The sequence below is a fragment of the Grampus griseus genome (genome assembly GCF_964374135.1).
Source record: "Grampus griseus genome assembly, chromosome: 21".
Classification (NCBI taxonomy): Eukaryota; Metazoa; Chordata; class Mammalia; order Artiodactyla; family Delphinidae; genus Grampus; species Grampus griseus.
The window spans coordinates 13,401,775-13,420,576 of record NC_139015.1 but is presented as its reverse complement, the minus strand read 5'-3'; the positions used below and the strand labels follow the sequence as shown (position 1 = coordinate 13,420,576).

The following is an 18,802-nucleotide window of genomic DNA, read 5'->3' as shown; positions in this document are numbered from 1 at the left end:
GAAACAGCTTATGTGTTTTGTTTTGTTTTGCTTTTTAATTTTTATTGGAGTATAGTTGATTTACAACGTTGTGTGTTAGTGTCAGGTATATAGCAAAGTGAATCAGTCATATGTATACGTATATCCACCCTTTTTTTTTTAGATTCTTTTCCCATATAGGCCATTACAGAGTATTGAGTAGAGTTCCCTGTGCTCTACAGCAGGTTCTTAATTAGTGATCACTTTAACTATTCTTTTTTGTTTGTTTATTTGCGGTACGCGGGCCTCTCACTGCTGTGGCCTCTCCCGTTGCGGAGCACAGGCTCTGGACGCGCAGGCTCAGCGGCCATGGCTCACGGGCCCAGCCGCTCCGCGGCATGTGGGATCTTCCCGGACCGGGGCACGAACCCACGTCCCCTGCATCGGCAGGTGGACTCTCAACCACTGCGCCACCAGAGAAGCCCCACTTTAACTATTCTTGATAACATTTCAGGATCCAGAACAGCAGTGGGGTGGGGGAAAGCTTTAAAGGGAGCTGAAATACTGGTCTCATTCACATCCAACTGCAGGGAAAATGTAGCACATGTTCCATTACTACTAGAATTCCTACACTTGGCCAGTATCTTAGTTCGGGCAACTATAACCAAATGCCACAGACCGGCTGGCTATAAACAACAGAAATGTATTTCTCACAGTCTGGAGACTGGGAATCCAAGATTAGGGTGCCACCACAGTTGAGTCCTGGTGAAGGCCCTCTTGTCGGTGGCAGACTGCCACCTTCTTGCTGTGTCCTCACACGATGGGAGAGGCTGGGGATCTCTCTGCAGCCTCTTTTATAAGTCACCAAGTCCATTCATGAGGGCTCCACTGTCACGACTTAAGCACCTCCCAAAGGCCTCACCTCCTAATACCATCAAGTTCGGATGTTAGGATTTCAACGAAAGGATTCTGGGGGAACACGATTATTGAGACCCTAGCAGCCAGCTAATTTTACTAGACCACTTCTCAACTACCTGGGCTGTTCTAATTGTAAATAAAAAGCTAGAGTTGGGCACTAAAATGCAAACGCGAACAGATCACTGGCTCTACTGCAGCGGTCCTCACGGTGTGGTTACTGGATAAGCAACATCAGCATCTCTGGGGAACCTGTGAGAAATGCGAACTTTCAGGGCCCACTCAGAGCCACAGAATCACAGACTTTGGGGCCCAGAAGCCTGCATCTTAACAAGCCCTCCAGGTGATTCTGACACACACTATAGTTTGAGAACGACTGGTCTCCAGGATTAAGCCCGAACTTCTCAGGACAGCTCCCAAGGCCCTTTAGGATCGGCCCCCGTCTTCCCATCAAGGCTCATCTCTCCATTACATCCCAAGCACCTGCACAGTGTCTCAGCTGACATAACCCACATACAAACGCACACGGGGCAGCATCCAGCCGCAGCCACCCGACAAGCCCAAAGGGGATGAGAGCCACTCAATCTTTTGGACTCAACTCTGCTACCCTTAAGAAAACGTCTTTCTTGAGCTCTGGCCCAGGTAGAGCTGACACTCCACACATCTGTGCCACTACTCAATCCTGAACCTGCAACACTCACTGAATTTACCAAATTGTACTGTGATTTTGTTTGTGTATCCACCTGTCTCCTCCTGAAGGTCGGGGACCGTTTCATGCATTGCACAGCTGTGCCTCATACATAACGGCACTCGCAAGATGTTTGCTGAGTGACTGAAGACCTACTTCTGGCGATTCCTTCTCTGAAGGAAGATATCCTTCAGAGTCCTTTCTCTACGGACGTGAAGGGTCCTATGAACTCAGGTGGTCTTTCATCTACCCAGGATCAGCGGGGGGCGGGGGGGAGGTGTTGTGAACAAAGCAGAGAAATTCGAGATAAAATATAAAGGATAAGTAGGAGTTACCTAGGCAGAGTGATACTGAGTGTAGGGCAGCATTCCAAGAAGAAGAAACAGAATGTGCAAAGAATATGAGGCGGGAGGAACTGGGGTGAGTTGAGGAAAGAGAAAAGTGAGGGTGGCTGGAGTTCAGAGGGAGGGGGTGGTCTGGCGGGAGATGAGGCTGAAGATGGAGGCGGGGCCAGAGTAAGCAGGGCCTTGCAGGTTTCACTTCGAAGCACTGTTACTCTAAGAACAATGGGAAGACAATGAAAGGTAAGCATGAGGGTGGCATGATTAAGATCTGTATTTTTAAAAAACACTCTGGCTTCAGTATGAAAAATAAATTGAATAGGGGCAGGAGTGGATACAAGGAAACCAATTAGGAAGCTACTGCCTTAGTTCGAGAGAGACGGGTGGTGGAAAATGGTGGTGTAGAGAAAGAGCCGAGTTGAGATATATTTAGAGGTCAGTCTGTGGGACGATAATGGACTAGATATAGCGCATGACGGAGAAGGAATGAACAAGGAGGACTCCTAGGTTTCTGACTTACTCGGACGGATGGCAATGCCATTCACAGAGACAAGAAACTACAGAAGATGGCCAGTTACGTGGTACCTGATCTGGACCTTTTCATTTGGAGGTGTCTTTTGATATCCAAATAAAAATGTGCAGTAAACAGTAGGTAAGTAGAAAAGCAGAGAATAGAGGTTCTGTAGATAGAAATTTGGAAAGTCATCAGCATATAGATAAAGGAAAGACTAACCAGACAAAGAACACAGAGCAGTGCCACCCAAGGAAACTGTGGTGATGAAGGATACGTTCCACGCTATCCAATACGGTAGCCACACATGGTTACTGAACACTTGAAACATAACTGATGTGACTGAGAAACAAAATTTTACATTTTTATTTACTTTCAGTTAATTTAAATAGCCACATATGCTAATGGTTACTATATTGGACAGCACAGGTATAAAATAATGAGAGTTAGAAACAAATCCTGAGGAACTCCAACATCTAAAAGCTGAATAGAGACAAATAAGCAAGCAGAAAAACAAACAAACAACTAGAATGACAGAGTGTTAGCCAGGGCAGGCTGAAAGCTCAGCAAGACAGTAGTCACCAATGTCTCAAAGATGCTGCCGAACAGTCAAAGATGAAGACGGAAAAATGTTCACTGAAACTAGCTAGCTGGACTTACTAAACTTCCCAAATCCCATCACCAACAAGAAGTTGACGTGGTTAGCAGGTAAAATTCAGGCCTCCGCCAATACGTTTGGCCAGCATGAATGGTAAAATAAGGTCAGAGGCAAGAAAATTTTGTGAGCAGACTTAACTTCTGAGACCAAGGGCTTCAAATTGTTTAATATCTATGAATTTGCTCTAAGAACCTCCTTCTCTAATCATACCTAATTTTCTTGCCCATAGGACAAGGATCTGAGTTAGATGGTCTCAAAACTTTTATTTTTATGATTATTTACTTTCCCTAGAATTGTATCAGCAGTTAAACTAGCTGAGGCACTGTAAAGACTTTTAAAATCATTCGATACCTGATTTCTTAAAAAGATCAAAGTACTGTAAGAAAAAAGCCATCAAGGAAAGAATCAAACTGAAATTTCTACATTGTTAAAGAGAGGAACTTGCTCTGCATTTAAGATAAACTAATCTACTTATGAACCTAAAACATGTACAGAGTTTTGTGTGAATTTGCTGGAGTCTGTTGACGCTCAGAAGCCTTATTTGAACCTTCCTGTGTATACAAAGTAAAGCGGTCCCCCCGACCCTACTCTATCATCCTGAAAAAAGTCAATGCAGAGTCAGCTGGTTAATTCCTTAAGGTTTCAGAGGAAACACAATCAGGTAATTTCTCCCCACTTGTTATACGGCATTTTTTCCGCTGAATCCTCAAACTATTTTCACAATTGCATACCATTTCTTAATCATCAACAATTATAGTTGAAAAAGACCTGCCTGAAACATATTTATATGTAGCAACAAAATTATACTTTAGCATATATATACTATTTTCATAAATAAAGTTCCCATCTCTAGTTTGAATCCTAAGTATTCTTAGTATCTTCCACCTGGTCATTCTTTTTTTTAAACTTCTTCAGTTTCCCACTCACAAACAGGACATGGAAATAAGGAGAAACAACACTGGAAACGAAACTGCTTAAAACCTCACACACAACCCGGCAGCATCATTACACGGTCACTCTGAGCACAGCCCGATTTTCCAGGTTTAAGGAAACAGTGCAGACAGGTGCAGCTGGTGACGAGAGGTTAACACACAGACTGAGGCTTTCCCCAGATTCTCCGCTCGATGATATTTTCACTAGATCGCACTATCCTCAAAAAACAACAAAACGATTCTATTTGAGGTGAGCCTTTTAATGGTAAAAAAATCAAAGTTTCTGTAGTGCCTTTTACAGGGCGGGAAAAAAACACACACAAAAAACATCTGTCTGGAAATAAATTACAGATTAATTTGAGAAAGAATGAGATAAAGTAACTTTTTATGTGACAGCTGTACATCAAAGGTCACAGAGAAATAAGAACTGTTTCCAATAATAATATGTTACTGGACATTTTATTAAAAGAAAAAGGACAATGGGGAATGTTCAATTTGACCTTCCATTTTATTAAAAAAATAAATGGGCTTCCCTAGTGGCACAGTGGTTGAGGGTCCGCCTGCCGATGCAGGGGACGTGGGTTCATGCCCCGGTCCGGGAGGATCCCACATGCCGCGGAGCGGCTGGGCCCGTGAGCCATGGCTGCTGGGCCTGCGCGTCCGGAGCCTGTGCTCCGCAGCGGGAGAGGCCACAGCAGTGAGAGGCCCATGTACCTCAAAAAAAACAAACAAACAAACAAAAAACCTGCACTTAAATTATAACAACCTAATTCTTTAAGACTGAAACCACCTACACATGAACTTCAAGAGTGAGACAGCAGATGGTATTATTTATGAGGGAAGTCACTTCAGACTCTTAACACATTATTCTCTCCTAACAATGGGCTGTGTAAAGATACACATAAATAGGAGACGATTAACTATTACCTCTTTGTTGTCACTTCCAAGCACTTCTCCTCAGGGTTGCTCTCTCCCCACAGCGTGAATCCCAGCTTAGAAACGCCGGATGGGCACTTCTCCACCCTCCTGTCATCCCAGGTCCACAACGCCAGGACCGGTGAGCTCTCTCACCCCTGACCCAGACTCCTACACATCTCCTGACTCTTTGAGTGTCTTCACTGAGAAACCCTTTATGATCACCAAGAGCAGGCAACCCAAAGACTGAGGAAACTGAGGCCTAGAGAAGTGAAGGACGTGCCCAGGTTTCACTGGGAAGCTGGCAAGAGAACCAAGCCCTCCTAAACTCCAGCTCCCGCACTTCTTCTTCTGCACCCAAACCTCATCTCACCAACCTGAAGCAGCAGGACCTCACAGGAACAGCAGCAGACTAGGAGTTGGGACCTCAGACGTAAGCTCTGGACAGCCATGTCCTCATCTGTAAAGGCAGCAGGTGGTACCAGCGCCATCATGTCCCCCCATCTGATCCCTCCCCACATCCAATTAGTTGCCAACTAGGCTGTCTTTCCTTTATAACCTTCCTTATCAATCCCTTCCTTTTCACCACCATTATCTACACCCTGATTGCTATACGTCATTCCTGGACACTGTGTCACCCTCTGTCTTTTATTTTAGCCACTCTAGTGGGTGTGAAGTGGTATCTCATATTAGGTTTGATTTGCATTTTCCTAACGTCTAATGACGTAGGGCATGTTTTCAAGTGTTCATTAGCCATTTGTATATCTTCTCTGGAGAAGTGCCTATACAAATCCTTTGCCCATTATCCAATTGGGTTGTCTTTTGATTACTGAGTTGTATGAGTTCTTTATGTATTCTGGATACAAGCGCTATATCATATACATGATTTGCAAATACCTTCTCCTATTCTGAGGGTTGTCTTTTTACTTTCTTGCAGAAGACACAAGTTGTTAACTTTAGATGAAATCCAATTTACCTTTTTCTGGTCACTTATACTTCCCCTCATTCTTATACAGACCCACACAGTTTGCTAGAACACTGATTCCATGGAACCTGTCTTTGTTCTGGACATGAAGACACACGGTAGCTGAAATTGCCTATATGGTTTTGGCTGCCCAACTTTTTTCTGAGATTTTACTTCTTAATCTAAACCCTATTATAGACTTAAAAGAGACTAATTTAGGAAAAGCTAACTACTGGTAACAGAATTAACCCAAAAGAAAAGTAATGTAGTAAATCTTAATGTGGTTATAGACCTTACTGAAAATAAATGCTTCTAGCATTTTCACGAAAGAGGAACTACAGTGCTATCTTTTTTTTTTAAATAAATTTATTTATTTATTTTTGGCTGCGTTGGGTCTTCATTGCTGCACACAGACTTTCTCTAGTTGCGGCGAGCAGGGACTACTCTTCGTTGCTGTGTGCAGGCTTCTCATTGCAGTGGCTTCTCTTGTTGCAGAGCATGGGCTCTAGGTGCACAGGCTTCAGTGGTTGAGGCACACGGGCTCAGTAGTTGTGGTGCACGGGCTTAGTTGCTCCGCGGCATGTGGGATCTTCCCAGACCAGGGCTCGAACCCATGTCCCCTGCATCGGCAGGTGGATTCTTAACCACTGCCCCACCAGGCAAGTTCCTACAATGCTATCTTGAACTTACCAGTTATAATGTTTCGGGTTGAATTGTGTCCCCCCAAAAGATACGCTTAAGTCCTAAACCCTGGTACCTGTGAATGTGACCTTACCTGGAAACAGGTCTTTGCAGATGTCCTGCCAAAGATGTACTGCTTGACTCTCATGTAAGAGCCAAGAAGCAAGACCTGAAACATATTCTTCCATCACTGCCCTCAAAAGAAACCAACGCTGCCAACACCTGGATCTCAGACTTTGAGACTCCAGAACTATGAGAAAATGTTTCTGTTATTTAAACCACTCACTCTGTGGCACTCTGTTACACAGCCTTAGTAAACTAACACAATAACGAAGATAAGAAAGGTGTCTCTGACTAAACACACAACAGGGGGAAGCACTGAGAAAAGCCAGACAGTGGCGGCAACAAGAAGTCCCTCTCTAGTGTTCTCCTTAAAATGTCTGTCAAACTGTCTGAAAATAAACTATCTTCTCTGCAGGAACAATGAGGAAAAGGAGAGGAGGAACTGTACTCTTGGAGGAACTAATCAGATCACATCTCCTTTGCTCAAAAGCCTCCAAAGACTTCCTCATTCAGAGAAAAAGCTGAAGCCCCTATAGCATAAATAAGGCCCTTCAGGACAGGGTCTCCTGCCACCTCTGATCTCTGGCTTTCTCTCCCTCCACCCACCCCTCAAGCAAGTCTGCATGCTTCTGCCTCAGACTTTTGCACCTGTCCTTCTCCAGACCCCCTCGGGCCACTAGGGCTTTGCTCACAGGTCCCCACCTGGGCGAGGTCTCCCCAGGTCACCCTATCCAAGTGCAAAATCCTCCCCTTCTAGCTGAGCCAGCATTCCTTATCACCGGCCCCCACCTCGCCACAGTTCAACAAGAAGGGAGAACTTGTTTTTCCCCAAAGCACGTCTCACCGTCTGAAATGCTGTGCATTTTACTTGTTGACTGTCCGACTGCCTCCCAGCCTAGTTCAGGGACTCAGTGAATGCAGAGATTTCGCCATGTCCACTGCTGGATCCTAATCACCTAGTCAGCGTTCAATAAACATTTTTTAATGAATGCATTTGCGCAATCTTCCTCACTGGGCTGAGATGAAGAGTAAGTGCCTCTTCAGAGTCTATACCCTTTTTTTTTTTTTTTTTTTTTTTGAATATGGCTCCTACCTTCTGTCAGAGACTCAGAAAGACAAGTAAAAGTCCCCAAGCACCCTTTGCCTCTGTGTGCTGATTAGAAACCTGGGCACAGGTTAGAGTCTCTGGCCCACGTCTTCTTGTCCTTTCGGGACCCTCCACTCCCAGACAGGAACTTGAGGGGGCCTGGAGGTTTCCGTGGGAAGTCAAGCCTACAAGGTAGTAGTGTTGGTGCCTATCAGCTAGGAATCCTGACCTTCTCTGCCCTCCACAGAGTAACATGTCCTGCAACTTCATAAACGAAGCACTGGGCAAACTGTAGGGAGGTGGGAGCCAACTTCAGACCTTGATTATTCCTCAGTATCAAAGCCTGGATAACCAACTCTTTATTTGAAGAGAAATAAACAGGAAAAAATTATAGAACATATTTATGTATATTTTTAAATCTACAAGAGTAGAGGAGGAAAGATGTTCACAATACAAATGTTTAACTAAAGGAGGGACTTTACTGGCGGTCCAGTGGTTAAGAATCTGCCTTCCAATGCAGGGGACATGGGTTCAATCCCTGGTTGGGGAACTAAGATCCCACGTGCCAAGGGACAACTAAGCTCACGTGCTCTGGAGCCCACGCACCACAAGTAGAGAGAAGCCCGCGTGCCGCAATGAAAGACCCCGCATGCCGCCACTAAGACCCAATGCAGCCAAATAAATAAATAAATATTTTTTAAAAAATTAATAAAAATATAAAGGAAAAGGTTAAGTAAATTATGAAACATCAATTCACGAAAGTCATTCAAATCACTATCAAGATTATGTTCCAATATAGAAATATCAATGAATATTTAGATTAAATTTTAATGAGAAAAAATTATGAAACCATGTTTAGTTTAATAACAGAAGAGAAGCAATATGTACTCACTGACTAATATTCTAAAAATTATGACTACAGATGAATAAAGTGTATAAGGGAACACAGAACTACAAACAAAGATTTTTATTAGGATGAAATTACACTTACTTTCTCTTACGTTGTTATACCATTATTTAAACAAATCTGAAATATTTAAATATACGCTCATACTTGTCAAAGCTCTGACAGGAGAGAGAAGGCTGGAGACAGACCTACAACCTTTAGTATGTCTACGTGAAGAAAACAAACTGGTTCTTACCCTTGTGCCTCTTCAGCTGGGGGAAGCTGCTAATTGTAGTTGCTTGGATTATTTCCACTACAATTTGATACCTGAGTTTTAAAAAGAGAAAACAAGAAAAGATTGAATAGGAAAAAAGTACTCTTTTCAGAGATGCGTTTAGACTATATTTGTACTAATCAACTATAACACTGTGAATCCTGCCCAAGTATCATTAAACCACCCAACATGGATGAAGTCGTTGGTCCGGGTGCTGGGCCACATGCTACTCATTTCTGAGACCGGAATGTAAGAGCTGTGAACGTACTTCCCCCACTCCATTCCCTGTACAGATGCACTCCCACCTGGCCCCCCAATGAAGAGGGAAACCTTGAGGTTATGATCAGCTGCTCCCTCTCCCCCACCCCGACCTCTGCTCTCCTCCCTGCTACCAGTAACCAGAGCCTATTGAGCCTACCTCCTAAGCCTACCAGAGCCAGAGCCTAGGCCTACCAGTAACCAGAGCCTACCTCCTAGGCCTGCACTGTCCAATGAAGTGGCCACGAGCCCCGTGGGCTACTTAAGTTAAACCACAACTGTAGCTCCTCAGTTGCACCAGCCGCATTTCAAGTGCTCAGCCACCTCATGGACCTCATGGACCACAGTGGACGGTGCAAAGAGAACACGTCCATTACTGCGGAAAGTTCCACTGGATGGTACTGTCCTACACACTTCTCAAAGCTGTCCTCTCCCCTCCAGTCCCACTGTCACCACCTTCGTGATTTCCTGCATTACTCCTCACTTAGAAGAGCATTCCAGACCAACAGATTCAAAGCATCTGCAGTGGGACTCTGGTGTCAACAGTGTCTAAGCTCCCCAGGTTATTCCCACGCACAGAGAGAGTTGACAGCCACTAGAGCAGAACACCAGGTAGATGTACATGTGACTGAGGTCACCTCTGTGTGAGGAAAAAGAAAAGCTTACATTTTTAGTGCCAAGTACAACCCTAGAATTGTGGCTATTTTGAGCATATTCAAGTCAGGTGAGTTATGACCCCAAGTTCTTAAGTGCTATTTAATTATTATTAAGTATTGCCCTAACCAAACTTATCTACCCTGAGTGTTTCTTAGCCCTTAATTATGTTGACTGATTAAGAGTCTGCCTATAATAAAGCTATTTAACATTAACTCTTTATCTGAACACAAACTTTGCAGCATTCTAAGATTTAATGCTACATTTGGTTGGCTTTTAGAACACAAGATATGTTCTTTTGCTTTTCAACTAAAATCCAGATGACAGACGTGAATTCATCTGTCACAGCTATTCGTGGACACCTCACAACTTTACATCTTTTTGTTTCTTCACTTGTGCGGTAAGAATATCGATGCCCGTTCTCACCACCTCAGAGAACAGGCTGTCAGGGGCACTGCCGGCGGTCACCGGGAGACTCTGGCAGACTGCTGGTTGCCAACACCCTTCCCTCTCCTTTTTCCCCGCTAACTGGACCACATTTATAGGGGAAAGCAATGCACCCAGCTCAAAACGCTAACCTCCTCCCTAGCAGTTAGGGACAGCCATCTGATATAGTTCTAGCCTGTGAGATATGAGCAGAACTTGCCGGGAGGGGATTCCAGGAAGGTTTTTTAAAGGGGCAGACTCCATGGAAAAGCCCTTTCAGTCTTCTGTCCTTGTCCTTCCTCAATTTTCCTCCATGGAACAAGGATGCAGCTGGATGAAAGCACAGAAGCCATGAGGAGGAAAGCCACGTGGCGACGGGAGAAGACAGGAGGAGTTCAGGTGTCCAGTGACATCACTGAGCCATGAAAATAGCCCCAGCCTGTCCATCTCAGGACATCTTGTTATTGAGGAGAATAAATCCCTAACTTGTTTAAGTAACTGTGCGTCGATACGTCTCACGGCCAAATGCTGTCTGGCTGAGAGACAGCTCTCTGAAGTCTCCATCCATAGAGAAGTTATCTCCAGGCTGAATACACACTCAGGTGATGTTCTCCAAAAGGAGGCCTTGCTAGGACATTAATGATCAATAAAGTTGTCTCATGGAACTGCCTTCATTCCTCCATTAATGGTAAAACACAAAAGTAGCTTTTCACGTGATTTTTCCTGCCAGTTATGAACAGATGAGGAAACAGCTTATAAGAAGCATACACAAACCTGGAATCATCAAAGTCAAACACTCCTTAACCAAGTCTTTAATTTAACCTTGGACTTAGGTTCTCTAAGCAGAAAGCACTGACTTTTCACTCAACTCCAACACATGTCACCCAACTCCAAACATATGCTTGTTGCAGAAACTTCTACGAAGAAAAGCATGAGAATAATCTATGTGGGCAATATGCTTTCACTAAACAAACACTTTTTAAATCAGTTTCTAGACACACTGAAATGAACAACACCAATACGGTATCTGCTTTCAGAAAGCTCTGGGGATATATCAGACTAAGCGGAAAACGCTCAGCCTATAATGTTTGAAAGACTACATAAAAATAGATTTTAATGACACACTGATTCTAAAATGCAAAATGGCATGTACGCTTATGATGGCAGATACGTAAATATGTGGGTATGTGAACCAGGGCTACAACGCAAAACAGAGATAAAAATGAAGGGCATCCGTATTAAAATGGTAGAATTATAAGTCATCTTAAAACTGTTCCCAAACTGCTTATCTATCTCAGCCAGTTCAAACAGACTTACCTTCTTGCCTGCACAGGAAGCTTTCTTTACACCAGCCTCATCATCCTTCTATCCTTTACACTGCGATCTCATCATCTTCGATATCTGCCCTCCCATAAATATGAATCTCAAAGTCCTTTGAATCTTTAAATAAGTTCCTCTCCTCCTCTTCCTCTTGTCACCACCTTATTCCAGGCGTTCTCACCCGTGGATCAGCTGCATTAGCTAAACGGTCTGTCTCCTTGATGTCAAGCTTTCTATCTCCCACCCAGCCCACTTCGAGCACCCCTGTCAAAACACCTTCCTCAAAGCCCACTCTCAGCTCCTCGACCCCCACTCACCCCCTCCAGGGACGCCCCCAGAGGAGGAAGCCTCCACTCAAGCCTCCCGCTCGCTCTGCACCTTGGCACTGGCCCCCTCACCCGACCCCCATATAAGCCTGGACTGAAGCCCCGACCGTTTCCACACTGCTCTCCCCAGCCTGTAGTCACTTTCCAGGCTTTCGCTCATGCTCTTTCCTTCTGAAAACCATCTCCCTTCTTGTCCACCTAATTAGATCTTACAGATGCTATTTCTTCCCTCAAGTCATTCCCAATCCCCCTAATTCACATTAATATTTCTCCTCGCTGAAACCCTAAATTACTTCTGCTCTATAATGGTACCCATTTATCTACTATTTTATACTGTTATTTTAAAGAGTCACATTTCCACAAAGAGTGTTGTGAACAAAGAAAACGGTGTGTCCAGTGTGTTCAGGGCCTCGCCCTTCTTTTTAAAATGGTCACACGTCTGAGCCTAAGACAAAATTGTGGCTTTGTCTATAAAAAAAGATATGCTACCTTTTTTTTCTCTCCAACTAGATCATGAGCCTCTTGAAGATAGGGATTGAGTCTTGGATTCTCCAACCGAACCTAGCTTGGCAGTAAATATTAATGAGTGCTAGGGACAGAATGTTTGTGTCCCCTGCAAAATTCATATGTGAAGCCTAATGCCCAGTGTGATGGTATTTGGAGGTGGGACCTTTGAAAGGTCATTAGGTCTCGAGGGTGGTATGTGCCCTTACAAAAGAGACCCCCCAGCCAGAGAGCTCTCTCCACCGCATGAGGCCAGAGCAAGAAGACTGCTGTCTATAAACCAGGAAGCGAGCCCTCACCAGAAACCCAATTTGCCTACCAGCACCTTGATCTTGGACTCTCCAGCCTCCAGAACTAGGAGAAATAACTGTTGTTTGAGCCTCCCATTCTATGGTATATTTGTGATAGCAGTCCAAACTGACTTATTAATGAGCTACATTAATAAGTGTTAACATCTGTAACACTTAACAGGCACACGTAACATTCTGAACCATCTGTTCTTTCGATATTCTTAGTGATTCACACTCAGCGACAAATAAGTCATCAATGGTACTGAAGAAAATACATGCCGTCTGAGAAAGAGGTAAAATGTTCAAACAAATCCATAAAATTATAAAGTAACACCACCTAACAGAGTCCTTTCATCAGGTACCAGATTAGACAATTTATAGTATCTCATTTAATCCTCACAAGGTGCTGTAATTAACCCCACATTACAGAGGAAGAGATTAGAGTGCAGGTGTATGAAGAAATCTATACAAGGTCTCACTGCTTTTAAGTACAACAGCCAAAATTACAACCTAGGGCTTGATTCTGAAGCTCACCTTCTTAACCATTTTCTGGCTGCCCTAAAATTCAACATAGGTTAGTGTTTATTTTGTCTAAGGCCCTTCAAAGCACATCAGCATGGCCAAGCCCAGACCATCTTTCCAGCCGTACTGCCTTCCATATCCCTCTTGGATACATACCATTTTCTGGCCAAACCAGACCATGTGCAACACCACAAACGCAACGCAGCTCTTTCCTGCCTCCCAGCCTTTGCTCCCCTTCTTCTCCCTCTCACACACAGCCTCCCCCCTCACCTGCTGAAATCCTGTTCACTCCCAAACACCCAGGCCTCATAGATTCCTCTCGGCTACAGGATGAAAGATTTGCTCCTACCCACTTCTTCAGCTGTTCACACTCTACTTCTGGCCTACCTTGCTTCATATTTAGCTATTTACACCCACAGGGGTCTCCTACACTGAACAAGGAACACCTTGATGGCGGGGAAAGAATCCAAAGATCCGCAAGCGATTCATCTTTACAAATACCAGGCCCTCCTCACACGGTGCTTTGTGCACAGGAGGCGTCTGGAGATGATTACTGAACCTGTAGAATTCACTTTCACTTGATACCAAGAGGCAAAGTAGGAAATGAGAGACTTTCTCATTCTCAGCGAAACCATGCAACACATACATCCAAATGCTGGCCATCCTTGACGGCACAGGCTTTTTAGTCACCTGGGGGGTATTTGGGGGCACCCGGCACTCACCTGGCCTTCCTCCTCCAGAGGCGGACATGGCCTAGCTGGTGCCAAGGGAGGCTCTACAATCAGGACTACTATTTGTCAACACGCTCTTGATCAGAAAAGCAGAGACTGTTAGTACGTTTTTCCAAAATGACGTTGTAAACTCAAGTTTTAGGAGGAAGCAGCGGACCAAGAATTCAGCTCTTTTCCAGTTCTGGCAAGATCCTACCCAGAGCACCCCTTGTCTCTGGATAACGAAAACGTCACACACAGCTAGCTGCCAATGTCCCTCTGAGCTGCCACCTCACCTCTCTTTAGTTTTATACACCTCGCTGAATTAACAGACTTGGAAGAAGACTGTTTTGATGAACTCTTCCCACAATGTTAATCTCGCCTGAATGCTACACAGTCCTTCAAAGTAATCACCTTAGAAATCAACACCTTCTACTGTCAAATGTTCAGAACAGCTTTGGGATGCTATTAGAACTGATTTCAAAGTTACTTAGAAGCCAAACCAAAAAAATTAGTCTCGCCATCTCATCAGGCACACCTGTTAAGTGTTACTTTAGAGCTGTCTTGGGTGTGCACATGCTGGAATGTCTCAGGGGAGTCAAAGGCTGGACAAACCCTAGTCTAAGTGTACCATATGGTAAACGGTTTAAAATGCCGTTTTATATCAAAATTAGCAAGGATCTATTATGGAACAGAATACCATATACACACAAATGTTTAAGAAAAAATCAGGAATTTAAAAATAATGTTTCAGAGTTGCCACAGGCTACTTTGTACTAGGCTACTAGGGATAATGTTTTCATTAAAGAGACTTCGATTAAAGTGTTTAAGAAATGAAACCATGGTGACTTCCGCTAGCTAAGCTGGAGCTGCTTCCCACATCCACAGCACTACTGACAAGGTCTGCTGGGTTATTTAGGGAGTGGGTCAGAGTAGCTAAGAATGTGAGCTCTGGAACCAGATGGCCTGTGTTCAAATGCTGCTTTCGACACTTACTGTGTCACCCTGGGAAAATTATTCAAGCTTTTCAAAACTGAAGAGTCCTCATCTGCAAAAAGCGGAATAACAGCATTTTTCCTCCTAGGGTTGCTATGAAGACTACATGAGAGAACACCTTTACAATATCTGGAACAGCACCTGCCCTCAGTGAGAGTTTAATGACCGTTAACAATTATTGTTCCTTAACACTGCTGCTGACTCCTCAGATACGTGCAATTTAGGGAGATGGTATGTGTGTGTGCTTGTAAAATATCTATAAAAGCCATTTTAAGCAACCTTACTTTTTTTCCAGACTATAACAGTGTCTCAGCCTGATCAATCGAAGACCACCAGGGTCACTGTAGTCCAACAGCCTCAGGTTTACTGACCCACTGCCATCAGCAAGAGGAACCATGAGACATCTCCCCAAACAAAGCAAAAGATAAGGTTACTACTGGATTCTGGGGAAGGGTGGGGTGTGGATGAAATTTAAATGAAGCAGCATTGTGACAGGCTCAAAGCGGGGCTTGTAAAGGAGTCAATTTCAGATGGATATAGGGTCCCACTGCCTTGGAAACTACAAAGTTAGGATAAATGTGGGATGCTGAGTCCAGAAACCCCTTATCTGCAGCTCTGCCTCTGGATTAAAATGAGACTGCTTCTCTGTGTCAAAGTGACTGAAATCCTCCAGGCAAGAAGAGGATGTGTCATTCCCACGGATATAATTTCACACAGCAAAGTTTCTGATAGAATTTAGAGAGCAATGCTTCTCAGTGGATAAGAAAGCAGTAGTCACTAAGTGAGGAGAATCATTATGACATTTTACAGCCACTGAATATATTTGGAAGAAGTATTGTTTCCTGTTACCTGGGTAGCTGGTTTTAGTGTCTGTTATCCCAGCCTGATAAACAGACTGGCAGATTTTACTTTCTCAGTCCGAGCCCATTTTTACTTTCTCTAAAGTAACATATGCTCTTCCAAGAAAATGGGAAAATACACAAAGCACAACATTCAAAGTTAACTACTATTAACATTTGGTATATCTTTATAAACTTTTTTCTATGCAAACACAATTTTTTTTGTTTTATAAGATGGAATTTATGTTAATAAATACTGGCTTAGAGCCTTTTTAATTTATAAATGTATAGTTACTATCTTCCAATATTATTAAATATTCTGATGCAACCTCATTGTTACACGGCAATCCATTGTATAGATGAGCCAAAACCTTTTAAACCAAACCCTTATTGTTAGACATTTTAATTATTTAGAGCTTTTCTCTATTTTAAATAAAATTACAAGAAACATTCTTGGAAAAATCTTTCCATGTAATCATGGTTATTTTCTTAAGATAAATTCTTATGAATAATGAATGTATCAAAAAGTGCACACTTTGTATCACAAGAGTGTATCACAAAATGCACACTTTGTGACCTTTGTTCAGATTATAAAAACTGCAACAGAAAGGCCATAATTTCTACTCCTACCAGCAGGACATGAAGTTGCCTATCTTCCTACACTCTTGATAACACTAGGTGTTAAATTTTTAATCTTCACCAATATTATGAACAAAGAAAAGTATATCATTTTAGCTTTTATGACTGAGTACTACTGAGGATAACAGCAAGGTCCTGAGCTATCTTTTCAGGAGGCATATTTAATGGTATTAAACAGGAAGTGGCCGGAGCTGTAACACAAGCAGGGGAAACATTTTCAGTTAGGGCTCAGAGGAGTAAGAGGCACTTTCCGCTAAAGGGGCTTTTAAACCTGTTTTCCACTTTTCCAGCATGCAGAGGGCAGCCGATTTCACAGAGAGTCTAAGGCACGTTTCCCAGCCTTTTTCCATTCGTGGCACACATAGCAAGTGACAATATCTGATCAGGACACGGGGGTGAACAGCCATCCCAGGCCCTACCCAGCTACCTCGTGGGCTTAAGAGACCAGTCATCTCTGAACACCCATGCACTGTATTTGAGTTACACCAGCTAGAAAAGTTCTGCACCAGAGCAGCCTGAGGAATCCTGAGTGTATGCAAACACACACACACACACACACACACACACACACACACAGGATTCATGTTATATATACAGAAAATAATCTGGAAATATATATATACACCAAGTATTCACAGTTTTTATCTGTCTGCAATAAGTGATTTCTATTTTCTTGATCTTGTTTATATCTTTTTATCTTCCTAAAATAACTACCATATATCATTTTCTAGTTCCCAGAGCCTACAGAAATTACATGGTACAGAAGCAGCCAAAGCTTTGTCACCACAGGCCAGCTGGTGCCCTTTAGCTAACCTCAGGAAAGCCAAAGTTTTCTCTCTGTTGTCTGTATCTAGTTTCTACTTGTGTTCCTCATATTTTTACATCAGCTACTAATATAGCTACAAAGTATTTACGGATGTGTGTTTAGCACCACGGCAGTATCTTCCACTCCCAGCCCTTACCTAAAGCATTTTCATTTAGAATGGCTACTCAATATCATCTTCAGTTGCCTAGTTTTAAGCTCCATATCTAAAGTGTCCTAATGACTTCTTACACATTTTCTTTTTTTTGCGGTACGCGGGCCTCTCACTGTTGTGGCCTCTCCCGTTGCGAAGCACAGGCTCTGGACGCGCAGGCTCAGTGGCCATGGCTCACGGGCCCAGCCACTCCGCGGGATGTGGGATCCTCCCGGACCGGGGCACGAACCCGTGTCCCCTGCATCGGCAGGCGGACTCTCAACCACTGCGCCACCTGGGAAGCCCTTCTTATACATTTTGAACAAAGTTTTTCTGAAAGAAGTTATTGTCATCTCGGCTCACCCATTAACCCCGCTCAAGTCGGGGCCTGAGCATGTTCTAGCCTGCTCCCAACAGCTGGAACTTTTTTCAGCTCTTACTGGGAGCCTGGATGTCCCACATTACATGCATCATCTCATTTAATTATCACAACAACCCTATGAAGTAGGAGCTATTTTCTCTGTTTCACAGTTAAAACTGAGGATCAGAGTGTAAATGACTTGCCTCAGACCATGCACTCCGCAAGCAGTGAAGCCACAGTGCAAACCAGGTCTGTGAAATCCAGGCCTGCCGGACCTTTGAGCCTGTGTTCGTGGCCAGGGTCTGCCTTGGTGCTGGACCGGTCACTACAGGTTGACCTCTTGTGCTGCGAATGCTCCTCGGCCTCTAGAAGAGCTGCATTTCTGTCAAGCGCTGGGGAATCGCAAGACAGAGCGCACGTTGCTGCTACTCAGTGCTGGGCTGAAGTCAGCCTGCGAGGCCTATGCCGGCTCAGGAGAGCTGGCTGTTGCATTTCAGCAATTAAACCCATCATTATTAAAATTAAATTACACAAACCTACTGTTTTTTTAAAAGTAAAAGTACTCAAAACTCATCGTTGGGCTTCCCTGGTGGCACAGTGGTTGAGAGTCCGCCTGCCCATGCAGGGGACACGGGTTCATGCCCCAGTCCGGGAGGATCCCACATGCCACAGAGCGGCTGGGCCCGTGAGCCATGGCCGCTGAGCCTGCGCGTCCGGAACCTGTGCTCCACAAGGGGAGAGGCCACAACAGTGAGAGGCCCACGTACCACAAAAAAAAAGAACAAAAACAGAACTCATCGCTTCCTAATAATTTCATTCATTTTACTATTACCTATGTTCAAGGTTATTTACATCCATTCCTCCACCCTTCACTACCACCCTTCCATCAGCCTTCATTACCTTTTTTTTTTGGCTGCACCAGGTCTTAGTTGCAGCACACGGGATCTTTGTTGAGGCACGCAGGCTCACAGTTGCGGCATGCGGGCTCACAGGTGAGGCATGCGGGCTCCTTAGCTGAGGCATGCAAATTCTTAGTTGCAGCACGCATGTGGGATCTAGTTCCCCGAGCAGGGATCTAATCCGGGCCCCCTGCATTGGGAGCGCGGAAACTTACCCACTGGACCGCCA

At 44.0% G+C, this 18,802-nt stretch overlaps 1 protein-coding gene across 4 annotated transcripts in view; it reads right to left on the bottom strand.

Annotated features, from left to right (window-relative positions):
* SNX25 (sorting nexin 25) overlaps nt 1-18,802 on the bottom strand; it is an 84,000-nt gene that overhangs the window by 40,469 nt on the left and 24,729 nt on the right. For all 4 annotated transcript variants that reach the window (XM_082680459.1, XM_082680460.1, XM_082680461.1 and 1 more), the window contains exon 5: nt 8,856-8,926. In XM_082680459.1, the coding sequence (XP_082536585.1) occupies nt 8,856-8,926 (71 nt within the window). The remainder of the gene's footprint in view (nt 1-8,855; nt 8,927-18,802) is intronic.